The sequence below is a fragment of the Sus scrofa genome, chromosome 1, assembly GCF_000003025.6.
Source record: "Sus scrofa isolate TJ Tabasco breed Duroc chromosome 1, Sscrofa11.1, whole genome shotgun sequence".
In the NCBI taxonomy this organism is placed as follows: domain Eukaryota; kingdom Metazoa; phylum Chordata; class Mammalia; order Artiodactyla; family Suidae; genus Sus; species Sus scrofa.
Window position 1 is genome coordinate 29,676,801 of NC_010443.5, and position 14,770 is coordinate 29,691,570.

The following is a 14,770-nucleotide window of genomic DNA, read 5'->3' on the forward strand; positions in this document are numbered from 1 at the left end:
ACATTCTTCCACTATGAATTGAATAATTGCAAGACCATAGTGCATGTGATTTACTCTAGATATAGTGGTCCTTAAATGTAAGTCCTTAAGACTTACATTTCACTATATCAGGATTCTTAATCAGGCCATACAAATTCATTTGATGATAAATCTGTTTAAAATTTTACAATGAGCGACGAATGAATGAAGTTAAAATATTAAATCTACTTGGCAAAACAAACATCAAAATTAAGCCAGAATAGGGGAGTTCCCATCATGCATGGCTCAGCAGAAATGAATCTGACTGGCATCGGAGGACGCAGGTTCAATCTCTGCCCTTGCTCGGTGTGTTAAGTATCCAGTTTTGCCATGTAGGTCGCAGATGTGGCTCAGATCTGGCATTGCTGTGGCTGTGGCCTAGGCCAGTGGCTTCAGGTCCGATTCAACCCCTAGCCCGGGAACCTCCCTATGCTGCAGGTGCAGCCCTAAAAAGACAAAAAAAAAAAAAAAAAAGTAAGCCAGAATAAAAGACTGTTAAAACACAAGGTTGGCAACAATCAGGAACAAATTACCAAACGTCAAGCTCTCAAAACCCTCTGATGAAGAGTAAAAAACATTTTCCATCTCTAATGAAATTTAGTACTTTTTAGATTGATCGAAAACACATTTGACACAATTATTAGATCATCAGGAAGAGAGGTTCTATTGTAATCTCAAACTTTTAGAGTTTCATTTAGTCTTTCATTAGTAAATTAAGTAAACACTTTGAATGCACCTGGCAATGTGCTTATGGGACTCTAGAGTGCAAGAAATAATGCTAGAAACCTCCCAAATGTTAACTTTAGGATAGTAAAAACAAAAAGATTGTTTTAGACGGGATTTAATTGCTATAAATAAAGCAATTAAAAGATGTATATAACCAAAGAAAGAAATATGATCATTTTAATTGCTTGAGAACCTTATAGACTTTAGAAGAAATTATTCTTTAAAAAAAAAAATTAAAGAACAAGACACTGTAAAAAGAGGGAAAGCTGGAGTTCCTGTCATGGCGCAGTGGTTAATGAATCCGACTAGGAACCATGAGGTTGTGGGTTCGATCCCTGCCCTTGCTCAGTGGGTTAAGGATCCGGCGTTGCCATGAGCTGTGGTGTAGGTCGCAGACGCGGCTCGAATCCCATGTGGCTGTGGCTGTGGTGTAGGCCGGCAGCTACAGCTCTGATTAGACCCTTAGCCTGGGAATCTCCATGTGCTGCAGGTGCGGGCCTAGAAAAAGACAAAAAAAAAAGAGGGAAAACTAAGACATCCATCATCCTAAAAAGGAATGGAACAGTTTCTAGTCTGCCTATTACTTCCTTGCTTTGTCTATAGATAGTATGTATATTTTTACATTTGCAATTACAGTGATTGAACAATTCTGCATTTGGCTTTTTTTCATATAATTATGTTCTAAATATTTTCCATATTGCTACAGAGTCTTCACAATATTTATTTTTAGTGATGGCATAATATTCCATCAAATTGCTTAAACATTCCTATGCTATTGCAATTTTAGTTTATTCTCAAATGATTTTTTTTTTAAATCTAATTGTCAGCATTATGGACTAAAATTCAGTACTGTGATTTTATTTTTTCATCATTTTAGTATATGCTGATTTCACCAATTGATTAACTGTGAAAAGAATCCTCAGAAGTTTCAAAGAGCATGGAAAAGACATATTGAATAAGGATGAATTTCAAGCATTCGATAAGTCTCATAACATTCAAACACTTGTTAAAACTGGATTCAGGGTGCCTGGGTCCTGTCTTTGCATCTTGGGGATATTTGCTTCATTTCTCTGTGCCTCTGTTTTCTTATCTGCAAAATGGGATTAGTACCTATCTTGTGAGACTATTCTGAGGACTAAACAAAACAATGCATGTTAAACACTTAGAACAGTGCCTTTTATATTTAAGGTGCTATATAAATGTCATTCTTTTTAAAAAATTGTTACTAAAATGTAGTTGATTTACAATATTCTCTCAATTTCTGCTCTACAGCAAAGTGACCCAGTCATATGTATATATATGTTCTTTTTTCTCATGTTATTCTCCATCATGTTCTATCACAAGTGATTGGATATAGTTCCCTGTGCTATACAGCAGGACCCCATTGACTATCCATTCTATACCTAATAGTTTGCATCTACTAACCCCAAACTCCCGGTCCATCCCACTTCCTCCCCCCACCCTTGGGAACCACAAGTCTGCTCTCCAAGTCTGTGAGTCTGTTTCCGTTCTGTAGATAGGTTCATTTGTGCCATATTTTAGATTCTACATATAAATGATACCATATGATAATTGTCTTTCTTTTTCTGACATTCTTCCTTTACTATGAGAATTTCTAGTTACATCCACGTAGCTGCAAATGGCATTATTTCGTTCTTTTTATGGCTAAGAAGTATTCCATTGTGCATATGTACCACATCTTCCTAATCCAATCATCTGTTGATGGGCGTTTAGTTTGTTTCCATGTTTTGGCTATTGTGAATAGAGCTGCTATGAACATAGAGGTGCATGTATCTTTTTGAATTGTAGTTTTGTCTGGATATAAGCCCGGGAGTGGGATTGCTGGATCATATGGTAGTTTTATATTTAGTTTTCTAAAGAACGTTCATACTGTTTTCCATAGTAGTTGTACCAGTTTACATTCCCCCCAACAGTGTAGCAGGGTTCCCTTTTCTCCACATCCTCCCCAGCATTTGTTATTGGTAGACTTATTATTGATGGCCATTCTGATCAGTGTGAGGTGGTACCTTATTATAATTTTGATTTGCATTTCTCTAATAATTAGTGATGTCGAGCATTTTTTCATGTTCCTGCTGGTTACCCATATGTCTTCTTTGGAGAAATGTCTGTTTCGGTCCTCTGCCCTTTTTTCAATTGGGGTGTTTGGGGTTTTTTTTTTTGTTTGTTTTTTTGCTGTTGAGTTGTATGAGTTGTTTGTATATTTTGGAGATTAAGTCCTTGTTGGTTGTATCATTTGCAACTATTTTCTCCCATTCCATAGGTTGTCTCTTCATTTCTTTTTAATGGTTTCCTTTGCTGTGCAAAAGCTTGTACTTTTGATTAGGTCCCATTGGTTTATTTTTGTTTTTATTTCTATTGCTTTGGGAGACTGATCTAAGAAAACATTTGTATGGTTTATGTTAGAGAATGTTTTGCAAATGCTATTTTTTTAATATTAGAATATCTTTACAGGAGTTCCCTGGTGGCCTAGAGGTTAAGGATCCAGCATTGCCACTCCTCTGGCTCAGGTCATTGCTGTGGCAGGGGTTCAATCCCCGGCCCAGGAACTTCTCTGCAGGCATAGCCAAAAATAAAATACAGTAAAATACTATCTGAGTTTCTAGTGTGGCTCAGGGGTAACGAACCTGACTAGTGTCCATGAGGAAGTGAGTTAGATCGCTGGCCTTGTTCAGTGGTTAAGGATCTGGCATTGCTGTGAGCTATGGTGTAGTTCGCAGATGTGGCTCAGATCCCGCATTGCTGTGACTGTGGCTGTGGCTGGCAGCTACAGTTCAGATTCAACTCCTAGTGTGGGAACTTCCATAAACCACAGGTTTGGCCCTAAAAAAAAGAGAGAGAGAGAGAGAGAGAGAGAAGAGTTGAAGTAAAATAAGCTCCAAAACTATGTACCAAGCAAAACACTTGGACATTCAAAAATATTTCAGAATCCACACAACAGCCTGGAAGGAACTATTATTACTCTAGTTTTGCAGATGGGGAGAGAGACTCAGCAAGATGAAATGACTGGTCAAAAAAGAAGCACTCCTGGAAAGTCAGTGACCAGCCCTGATTGATTCAGGTTACATTAAGACTTGAGAGATGGAGAAATTGTGAACCTCCTTTCATGAGTGTCCATCCCACCATATTTCCCACCAAAACCTCATGAAACACCAAAGGAGGTAAAATGCATTTGCTTTTTCTTTTCTTTGGCACTTTATAGGTACGAAGATGGATCAAGAGCCCCATGGTCAGTGTGGACAAGCATCCGAGCCCCAGCCTAAAGTACATGGGCCCCTCCGCAGTGCACATGCCGCCCGGGGAGCCGGACTTCGAGCCGTCCTTGTGTCAGACGTGCCTGGGAGACCATGCTTTCCAAAGAGGGGTTCTCCCTCAGGAGAAGGAATCGTGCTCATGGGAAACGCAGTCTGGGTGTGAAGTAAGTCTGCTCTGGATCTGTTCTCCTGAAAGGATTCTAGGCCTCTGTGTTTCTTGCATTTATGCCATGGTTATGTACCTTCCCCCCATTTTTTTAAGGGTGTATTTATAAACTTCCAAGGATATAGACTTGTGGCCTTTGTTAGTTCATTGTATTGTACTAATTATTTTTTAAACAAATTTTACTTTTTTTTTTTTTTCTTGTCTTTTTACCATTTCTTGGGCTGCTCCCGTGGCATGTGGAGGTTCCCAGGCTAGAGGTCCAATCGGAGCTGTAGCCACCGGCCTATGCCAGAGCCATAGCAACACAGGATCCGAACTGCGTCTGCAACCTACACCACAGGTCACGGCAACGCCAGATCCTTAACCCACTGAGCAAGGGCAGGGATCGAACCCGCAACCTCATGGTTCCTAGTCAGATTCGTTAACCACTGAGCCACAACAGGAACTCCTTCAAATATTACTTTTTAGAGTAGATTTCAGTTCACAACACAATTGAGAGGAAGGCGGAGAGAGTTCCCAATCATCCCTGCCCTCACACCTGCCTAGTCTCCCCCACTATCAACAGCCTCCTCCCCGAGGCATACATTTGTTACAGCTGATGGACCTGCATTGACACATCATCACTCTAAGTCCATAGTTTACATGAGGATTCACTCTAGATGTTGTGTATTCTGCAGTTGGGACAGATTTATAACGGCACGTATCCATCTTTGAAGCATTGTTTCTCTGCCCTAAAAATCCCTTGTGCTCCACCTATTCATCCTTCTCCACCCCCCAACCATGAGGCAACCACTGGTCTTTCTACTTCTCCATAGGTTTTGCCTTTTCAAGATGCCATATAGTTAAAATCATGCAGTATCTTATCCTAATTTTTAATGCTATTCCAAGACTAATAAAACAATGCCTTAGTCAACTAGAAATTCTTTGTCAGTTCTCTGATCACACAGAGATCAATTCTTGTATGATGCAAGAAATGTATCATTACAGTCTTTCAAGTTTGTAGCCTCTATTGAAATATTTAGCTCAGTATGACTTAACCCGTAACCAAGAACCATATCAAGCTTTCACTATTTTTTGCATACATACTCAAATTTTTCATATCTACTCATATTTTTACCAATTTATTTTTCTCTGCTATTCCAAGAGTTTTGCTTTTTGTTTTTGAATCTTAATAACCCAGGAAAGCCAGATAACTAACTCAGCTTGCAGATTCTAAAATTTCAAAAATATAGGGTTGTATTTTTCATTCATTTATTTTGACTTTTTAAAACATTAGATTAAATGTTTATATTATTTTTATTATCATCTTTTTTTTTTTTTTTTTTTTTTTTTTTTGGCTTTTTAGAGCCTCATCTGCTGCCCATGGAAGTTCTCAGGCTAGGGGTCAAATCAGAGCTGCAGTTGCCAGCTTCGCCACCGTCACTGCAATGCCAGATTCAAGCCACATCTGCTACCTACACCATAGCTCACAGGCAACACCAGATCCTTAACCCACTGAGCAGGGCCAGGGATTGAACCCACATCCTCATGGATGAATGTGGCATTGCTGTGGCATTGCTGTGGCTATGGTGGTAGCTAGCTGCTGCAGCTCCAATTTCACCCTTAGTTTGGGAACTTATATGGGCCACAGGCGCAGCCCTAAAAAACTTTTTTTTAAAAAAGTAAAATGACAGAACATGTTATTACAAAGTACAATTAATTGCAAGTGATTTTTCCAATATAATGTTTCAAACCAGCATAAGATGATAAATGTTAATAACTGCACCTTCTTTTTTTTTTAAGTAAGCATTTTCCAGAGATAAGGAATCATTTTTGCTGCTACAAGGAAAGATAAAAACACCTGAATCTGAATTCCTTTTAACCCTGGGTTATGCAATGTCTCAGAAACATTTACCTCATGAAAATGTAGTAACTGCCGGCCTACTTTCTTGGGTTATTAAGAATATTAAATGAGATACGTATGAAATATTTCATAAACTGTAAGTGCAAATATAAATCACCATTGCTTATGTTTGCTGATTTCTGTATTAGCTAAGCCTGTGAATCTGTAATCCTGCTTTATATCTCCATGACAAGGTTAGAAGTTTGCTGAGCTATGGACATTTGTCACAGGGCATTTGTTGTTCAACTAGACATTGGCTTAACCCCACATTGGTCATAAAAGGCAATAAAAATTTTTTCTGTAAAGGGCCAGATAACAACTATTTTAGGCTTCCGAGGCCATACAGTCTCTGTCACTTCTGTTCAGCTCTGTCCTTGGAGGGAAGGCAGCCAAAGATAACATAGAAATGAAGGCGCCTGACTGTGTCCGAATAAAACTTTTATTTACGGACGCACATGGTTGGTCCACTAGCCATCATTTGTAGACTCTTGGACTCTCAGAGTCTAAAAGAGTTTGCCAGCTCCTTAGAGTCTGCAGAACTACTCATGACTCAGAGGTAGAGAGAGCGCTCTGCAAATCTATCCAGGGCACCAGTGCCTGGTCCTAGATGTTCCCTGGAGGGCCTCCTGTATGCCCAGCTCTTAGGAGGAGGCTAGATTAATGAACAAATGGAAACAAGAAACAAAGAGTTGGATGGAACTTTTTTTTTTTGCTTTTTAGGACCACATCTGCAGAAGCTTATGGAAATTCACAGGCTAGGGGTCAGATCAGAGCTGCAGCTGCCCGCCACAGCCACAGCCCCAGCACAGCCAGATCCACGCCTCATCTGTGACCTGTTACCCACAGCTCATGGAAACACCGGATCCTTAACCCACTGAGCGAGGCCAGGGATGGAACCCTCATGGATACTCGTTGGGTTGTAACCCACTGAGCCATGATGGGAAGGGAAGGAACTTAAAGCAACATTGTGATTCCTCTTTTTACTTTATCTAAGACTATAGGTGACTCCATCTCCAATTCACAATGGAGTACCTGGTTCCGACTTTGCTGGCTTTTTTCCTAAGGTAGCCACCAACTGAGAAGACACTTACATTTTAACAATTTAAAAATTAATCTAGGAGTTCCCGCTGTGGCTCAGTGGGCTAAGAACCCAACATGGCATCTGTGAAGATGCAGGTTTAATCCTTGCCCTTGCTCAGGGGGTTAAGCGTCCAGTGTTGCCACAGCTGCAGCCTAGGTCATAGATGCAGTTCCAATCCAGAGTTGCTGTGGCTGTGGCAGCTGCAGCTCCCATTTGACCCCTAGCCTGGGAATTTCCATATGCTGCAGGTGGTGGCCCTAAAAAGACAAAAAAATAATAATAATAATCTATATTTTGTTTTCCTTTAGGGACTAAACCATGAAATAGTTCTTTGAGAAGGCATGTCTGTCCTTTCAGGAAGTGGAGTTGTGTGCTGAGGAGATGGAAAGCCTGTTAGATGCAGAGGCCCAGTAGTAAAGACCTCATGTTTTCCCCTGGCAACTCCTGATGTGGATTATTTTAAGCAAGTCATTAATTCATCCTTCTTGCCTATGTCCCTGCCTATGAAAATTGAGATTATTCATGCTTGCCTTTGAGTTTATTTCTAGAAGTTTTTTGGTACTTTGCTGATGAGATGGAATTTTTTAAAAAAAACTTATGTAAATATAAATTTATGGAGTCAGGCACCCCACATTCTGGTACCAGCTCTGCCCCAAGGTCAATATATGAACTTGAGCATGTCCAAAAGCTCTCAAACATCATATGATGGGCCTAACCTAATTAACTCAAAAGCCGTTTTTAGTCTGAAATCCTGTGGTTAGAATTTGATGACCTATAAATGAAAATAAACTGCATTTGATATATAAAGATACAGCATAGAAAATGAGGTGAGAATGTTTTCAACAAAATAGGAAAGCAAAGAACAAGTCCTTTATGATTAACTGTGTGTTTTTTTTTTAATTCTGATTTCAAAAATAGTACATTCTAAATGCCTTTAATGGCCAAAAAATCGCTAAGGGTTATATCACAGTTTGTTTGTGCCAGGCCTTGCCAATTGTCTAATTAGTAGCCTTTAGACATGTTTCTCCCATGGAAGAAACTGGGATACACGTATTGCCAATAAGTCACCCAGAAGAACAGCAATTTTGTGATGTTATTGGTCGTGCTGTCTAAATGGACTGTTTATTAAACAGACCTTTCTGGGACTGAGATGGGAGGTGGGTAACTTAGACCTGTGTAAGCTGTTACCGAATAATGCATGCCAGTGAAACTCCAGTTGAAGTCAACTTTTAGGCCATGAAGAGATGGAAACCAAAGTAATTTTTCCACGGCTGCAGGCTGACTAAATATATTTATAAACTCTTCTGCAGCAGATTTCTCACAGCACCTTCAATATCCTGATCAACCCGGCTGGAAGGAAAGGAAAAGAGTGTTTTGAAGGGGGAGTGGGGAATGTGAGAAAAGCATGCTGTTGGATCAAGATGGCAGCCTGAACATTTAAGGTCATCTTTTCTTGCCTTAAATAACAGAAAACACACACATTTTTTTCTTCTTCTTTTTTTTTTGGGGGGGGGAGGGCACAACTGAGGCATATGGACGTTCCCAGAAGAGGGGTCAAATCAGAGCTGCAACTGGCAGCCGACACCACAGTCACAGCAACCCAAGATCCGAGGTGCATCTGCGACATACACCAATCCTTAACCCACTGAGCAAGGCCAGGGATCAAACTGGCATCCTTATGGATACTAGTCAGGTTCTTAATCTGATGTGCCACACACACACACACACACACACACACACACACTCATTTTAATTTATAGTGGTGCTAGAAAAAGTTATGCCATTGTATGGATAAGGAATAATTAAGAACCCCTGAGAAACAGAAGGCAAGTAGGATTATGAGGTTGGTGAGAAAACTATAGTCCATGATGATCACATCAAAGAACAGATATGACAGATGTGGACACTGCAAGTTTATGTATTCAAAAGGAGCCAGTAAGTTAGAAAATGTTCCAGGCAAGGCCTAATAGAAGGAAAGCATTGTTAATAATATAAATGTCAGAAAAAATACAATGTAAGACCAAAAAAATTGAAAGGAACAAAGAGGAATACTTCCCATTGATGAAAGATAGCTACTAAGAAGATAAAACATTCCCCAACCTGTATTCACTGAAAAACATAACATGGAAATATTTAAAACAAATAATAGAAATATCAAAAAAATCGAAAATTTATGTCAAGGAAAACATTTTTGTCATACTTCTCCTAGGAATTGCCAGTTCAGGAGGACTGATAATACGTAAGGATAAAGGCTTTTCATAAAACATTTAATCAAATCTGATTTATGCTGAGATTTGTATCTAATCAACAAAGAATATACTTTAAGCATACATGGAACAGTTAGTTATAAAAACTGACCAAGAATTAGATCATGAATCATATCTCATCACATTCCAAAAAGCAGAAATTACAGAGGTCATACTAGCTAATTACAATTTGATAAAATTAGAAACTAAAAACAATGCAAGAGCCAATCTGTCACCCTCAGCCAATCCACCCACCTGGACTTCACAAGCACTCTTTCTATAACTCTGGGCTTAAAGAGGAAATTTAAAAAAAAATAAGTAAAAGCTATTTTAAGTACTTACAGTACCACCAGGGAAATGCAAATTGAAACAGCAAAATTCCATTTGTTTTTAATCCATCTGATTGTCAAAGATTGAAAAGATTGATAATGTCATATAGGTAAAAGTACAGGCCAAAACAGAAGGATTTTTTGGCAATACTCCTCTACTAAAAATTTTAAAGAGTTCTCATTGTGGCTCAGCAGGTTAAGAACCTGATGTAGTGTCCGTGAGGAAGCAGGTTCAATCCCTGGCCTTGCTCAGTGGGTTAAGGATCTGACGTAGGCTCACAGCCACAACTCTGATTCAGCCCCTATCCTGGGAACTTCCATATGCCACAGGTGTGGCCTTAAAAAATTTTTTTTTAATCTCATGCCTTTTAACTTAGCAAATCTCTGTCTTTACCTAGAAACATACTTGCTTGTGTTGATAGTGGGGACAGGCACAATGATATCCAATGCAGTATGGAGATGGTTTTTAAAAAATGGAAACATTAGTGGATAACAAAATTATAAACTGGTAAGGAATTATTAACTATGGATTAATCATGCTATGGAATACTCTGCAGCAGTTGAAAAGAATGAGCTCAAGTTCCCATTGTGAGGCAGCAGGTTATGGATCCAGTGTTGCTACAGCTTTGGCGTAGGTCACAGCTGTGGTTTAGATACAATCCCTGGCCCGAAAACTTTGATATGCTGCAAGGGCAGGGGAAAAAAAAAAGAAAGAGCTCTGGAGTTCCCTGATAGCCTAGTGGGTTAAGGATCTGGTGTTGTCACTGCTGTAGCATGGGTTCAATCCCTGGCCTGGGAACTTCCATATGCCATGGTCATGGCCAAAAAAGGGGGCAGGGGGCGCTGTGTGTGCTGATTTAACTCAAGGTATTTAAAGTTAGAAAAGCAAATGGAAGATGAATATGTATATAACATCATTATAATTTTTTTTAAACTTGGTATTTCTCTTTTCATGTCTTTCTCTTCTCATGTCTGTGCCTGTGTATGTATCTTATGAGTGTACGTGTGTGTCTGCGTAAATGCAAATGAAAAGATCAGGAAGTATATATATCAAACTGAAATGGTGATTACAGTTTTCCAGGGATTCCAGTGGAGAGATGATGAGATGGGGGTGAGTAGTCAAGGACTTCAGCTTTGTCTATATTAGTTGAATTTTTCAAGACCATATTCATATTGGGCCTGGGAAAAAATACCTTGGGTTTGGTGAAAATACCACGCCCACCAGGAAACTTACTGTAGAAAGTGACATTGCGTAGATAAAATTAAAAACAAAAAACCAACAACGACAGCAACAATCCAAAAAAGCAAAGTTATGGCTCAGTGGTATTGGTTGAAAGTCAAGCATCTTCACAAAGACGGTTTCACAGCACGAGACCATATCCCATCACTGCACTACAAAGAAAGGCACCTGGAGGGAAATGGAAACACAACAGTATTTGTGCTCCCACAGAGCCCTCCTTATCCTACTGCCTGTCAATCATTCTGCCCTGCCTGGTGTGTGTTTGTTTATATGCATGTCCACTCATTCTCTAAGCTTCCCGCAGTTTTTAATCTAGCACGTTCATTTTCCTCTCCTCCCTGCTAAAAATTAAAGCGCCTTTTTATTTCCCTCTTTGCCTTTATTAGCTAAAATTGAAATTTTGTGCATGCAATTTTTTTTTCTTTTTTCTTTTTTTTTGACATGGAAAGGAGAGACTTCGAAAGCTCTGCAGTCCCTGCTGGCTATAAATCAAGTACGTTCCAGAGGCTCTGCACGCTGCCTGAGTCTCATTAACTTTGCCCTCTCACATGGGATAGATTTGGCTGCATGAGGGTTTCTTCAGCCTCCTCTGTCTTTCAGCTGAAGACAGCTCGAAAGGTGCTTAGTCAGCGACCAACAACTGAAGCCAGGGCACCACGTGCTGATTTTCAGACCTGGTGGAGTCAGTCCCCTGGAAAGCGCCACCAACTTGAAGAAATTAACTACATTCGTAACCCAAGAATTAACATTGAGCCTGTGACATGATTAAATGTAAGGTCACTGCCTCTTCCTCCTCCTCGGCAAATCACCACAGACAATAAGAGAAGACACTTTTAATGAAGCCGACTTGACACAGTTCTGGGAGGGCTTGTTCAGCGTTTCAGATGCCTTCCCTCCATCAGTTAGGCTCCCGCTGCTCAAGGAAGAGCACAAAGGTAGCTTTCTATTTCATCTCAGAATTCTTGAGCTGTTCCTCGGAAGCCCAGGAAGCTTGCTAGGAAAATGGTCAGCTGAACAATAGTTTCCATATTGACTTTCACCTTGTCTTGAGTTTTTCTGGGCTTTCTTAAGAAAAGGCTACAAAAGACAGACTTAAGTCATCCAGACAGCTTTATAGATTTCTGGTTTCCTTCAATACATAGTACAAAATGGGTTTGGGGAAAGGCTTATAGGGAATAAAATAATAGTGCTTCAAATTGCCCTCCCCCCCTTCCCAGTTTTCAGTTCTTGGCATGATGTTTCACGGTCTCTGGGGGATGCCTGGTGACGTCTAAGCTTATCAGCCACAGTCGTCCTTCTTCTGCTCCAAATCTGAAGCCATGTAATCTTTGAGAAGGCACTGATCACATAAAAGATTGGAGCACTAATGGAGGGACAAGAAAATGCCCTTTTCTTTTGCTTAGTATACTTAGAATGCGACAGAGTGGATGACATTCTCTCCAGAACCAGAAAAACCTGGGTTCCACATCCAGCTCTGCCACTGGCAGGTCACATGACCATCCACCAGATTTGATCTTTGCAGGCTGACCCAAACCCAGAAGAATAAAACAGCACCACCTACCTCTTCCAGCCGATGAGAGGATGGGGATCAAATGAGAAAGCACTTGTGGAAACTTAACAAAAAAAAAAACAGCCCTATAAACAGCATTTGAAATATTATTAGTTGGCAAATACACTTAAAGGTAATAAAGCAAGTAAATTAGTCTTAAGTAAAACACTCATCGCAACTACAAGCTTTCCTAATTATAGCAGTAGTAATGACAACAGCCACAAAGAATACTACCTGGAAAATACGTGTTGGGAAACATTAAAAATGACTTATTTAGTGGCCCACTTAGGAGAATGAACATCCCCTTAATCACTATTGCCAATATTTGTCTGATTATTGTTATCCTAAGATTGAGGTAGAATTGGGAAAAAATAGTTGTATCCCTAAAAGAACTTGGAAATATTTTCCTGAGAAGGCAGCATTAAAAAAAAAAAAGTAGGAGTTCCCATCATGGCTCAGTGGTTAACAAATCCGACTAGGAACCATGAGGTTGCAGGTTTGAGGATAAGGATCCGGTGGGTTAAGGATCCGGTGTTGCCATGAGCTGTGGTGTAGGTTGCAGACGCGGCTCGGATCCCGCATTGCTGTGGCTCTGGTGTAGGCTGGTGGCTACAGTTCCGATTGGACCCCTGGCCTGGGAACCTCCATGTGCCGTGGGAAGCAGCCCTAGAAAAGGCAAAAAGACCAAAAAAAAAAAAAAAAAAAAAAAATGTATTTTAGGCAAGGGTATATAAAATAGAGGAAACTCGACTTGTTTCTCTTGAAAAATTTCAATATTTTTTCCTTTGTTCTACAGTTATTTAGAACAAAGGAATTCCCGTTGTGGCTCAGCAGATTAAAAACCCGACTAGTACTTATGAGGATGTAGGTTCACTTCCTGGCCTCATTCAGTAAATCAAGGATCCAGCATTGCCACAAGCTACGCGTAGGTCACTCAGGCGGCTTGGATCTGGCATTGCTGTGTCTGTGGTGCAGGCTGGCAGCTACAGCTCTGATTCAACCCCTGGCCTGGGAACCTCCATATGTCATGAATGTGGCCCTAAAAAAGAAAAAAAAAAAAAAAAAGTGTCCTAACTACCTTACAATTCAAGCGTTTCTATTTGGCTAAGAATCAGGAAAGATTGCTTTGTTATCTTGTAGCTCTTGCTGAGAGCTACTGGTTAGGTGAAATTTCCATTTTTAGAGTTTATATGCCTTTATTACAAATCTATCTCCTTACTGACTTTTCCCCATGATTTTCAAAAATTGTGCAAGATTTATCATAACAGCATTATTGAGACTTAAAATAATTCCATTTTCTTTACCTGCCAACTGTTTTTATTTTTGTGTGTGTTCCCTTTTAGTTTTTCCCCGTGTTCTGATATTTGTCCATGATTTTTGTCATAGTGTATATATATGACAGTGAAGCTGCCTTTTTGGAAACATTTTGTATGTTGTAACATAAATTTATGAATTATTATGGTCAACATTGCATCAAATTGATATCATTTAATGTAACCATAGACCTATTTTTAGCCCTTTCGTTTTATTTTTTTTTCTCAATTTAAGACTGCGAACAATTTTCCTCCTCCATTTGAATAACCTTAGAATGAGTTGAACTTTAGTATACATTCCCAGTAATGGAGTAGTTTAAAAATAATTATGGTTCTTGTCAAAATACTTTCAAGACCAATTTAGAAGGAGTCAAATCAATAAGAATGTCACAAGCATTATATGAATAAACCTTACTCCACTAGCCCTTTATCCCTTGAAGTTAGTGGCATGTTTTCATTTTTGTTCATTTAGTGAAATGATACTTTAGTGATATGATATGAATTTCTTTGATATGAATTCTATGATATGAATTCCAAAAAAATTAAGGAATGTTTCTTTTTTAATTTATTACTTATAGTTCTTTATGGGAACTGTACTGTTCTATCATTTCCTCATTGTCTCTTGTAATTTTCCATTTATTTTTGTCAATTTAAATGGAATTATTTCTAGGTAGGTTCACATTTTCTTTCAACTTTTTCTTGTGTGTAGACAATGGCAGATCCTTAACCACTAAGCCACCAGGAAACTCCTTGACTTTGTTTGTGTGAATCTGTGGCAGATTTTTTTCCCAACCTAAGTCTTGGGGGTTTTTGTTTGTTTGTTTTTGTCTTTTTAGGGGCATATCCATGGCACATGGAAGTACCCAGGCTAGGGGTCAAACTGGTGCTGCAGCTGCTGGCCTATGCCACAGCCACAGCAATGCCAGATCCAAGCCTCATAAGCGACCT

General features: G+C 39.5%; 1 protein-coding gene across 2 annotated transcripts in view; it reads left to right on the forward strand.

Moving 5' to 3' along the window:
• Positions 1 to 14,770, forward strand: part of SGK1 (serum/glucocorticoid regulated kinase 1) — a 127,834-nt gene that overhangs the window by 51,015 nt on the left and 62,049 nt on the right. The window contains exon 2 of one of the 2 annotated variants that reach the window (XM_021078492.1): positions 3,965 to 4,180. In XM_021078492.1, coding sequence (XP_020934151.1) covers positions 3,965 to 4,180 — 216 coding nt within the window. Of the gene's footprint in view, positions 1 to 3,964; positions 4,181 to 10,810; positions 10,832 to 14,770 lie in introns of those variants that run through there. The other variant, XM_005652668.3, reaches the window with a different exon arrangement.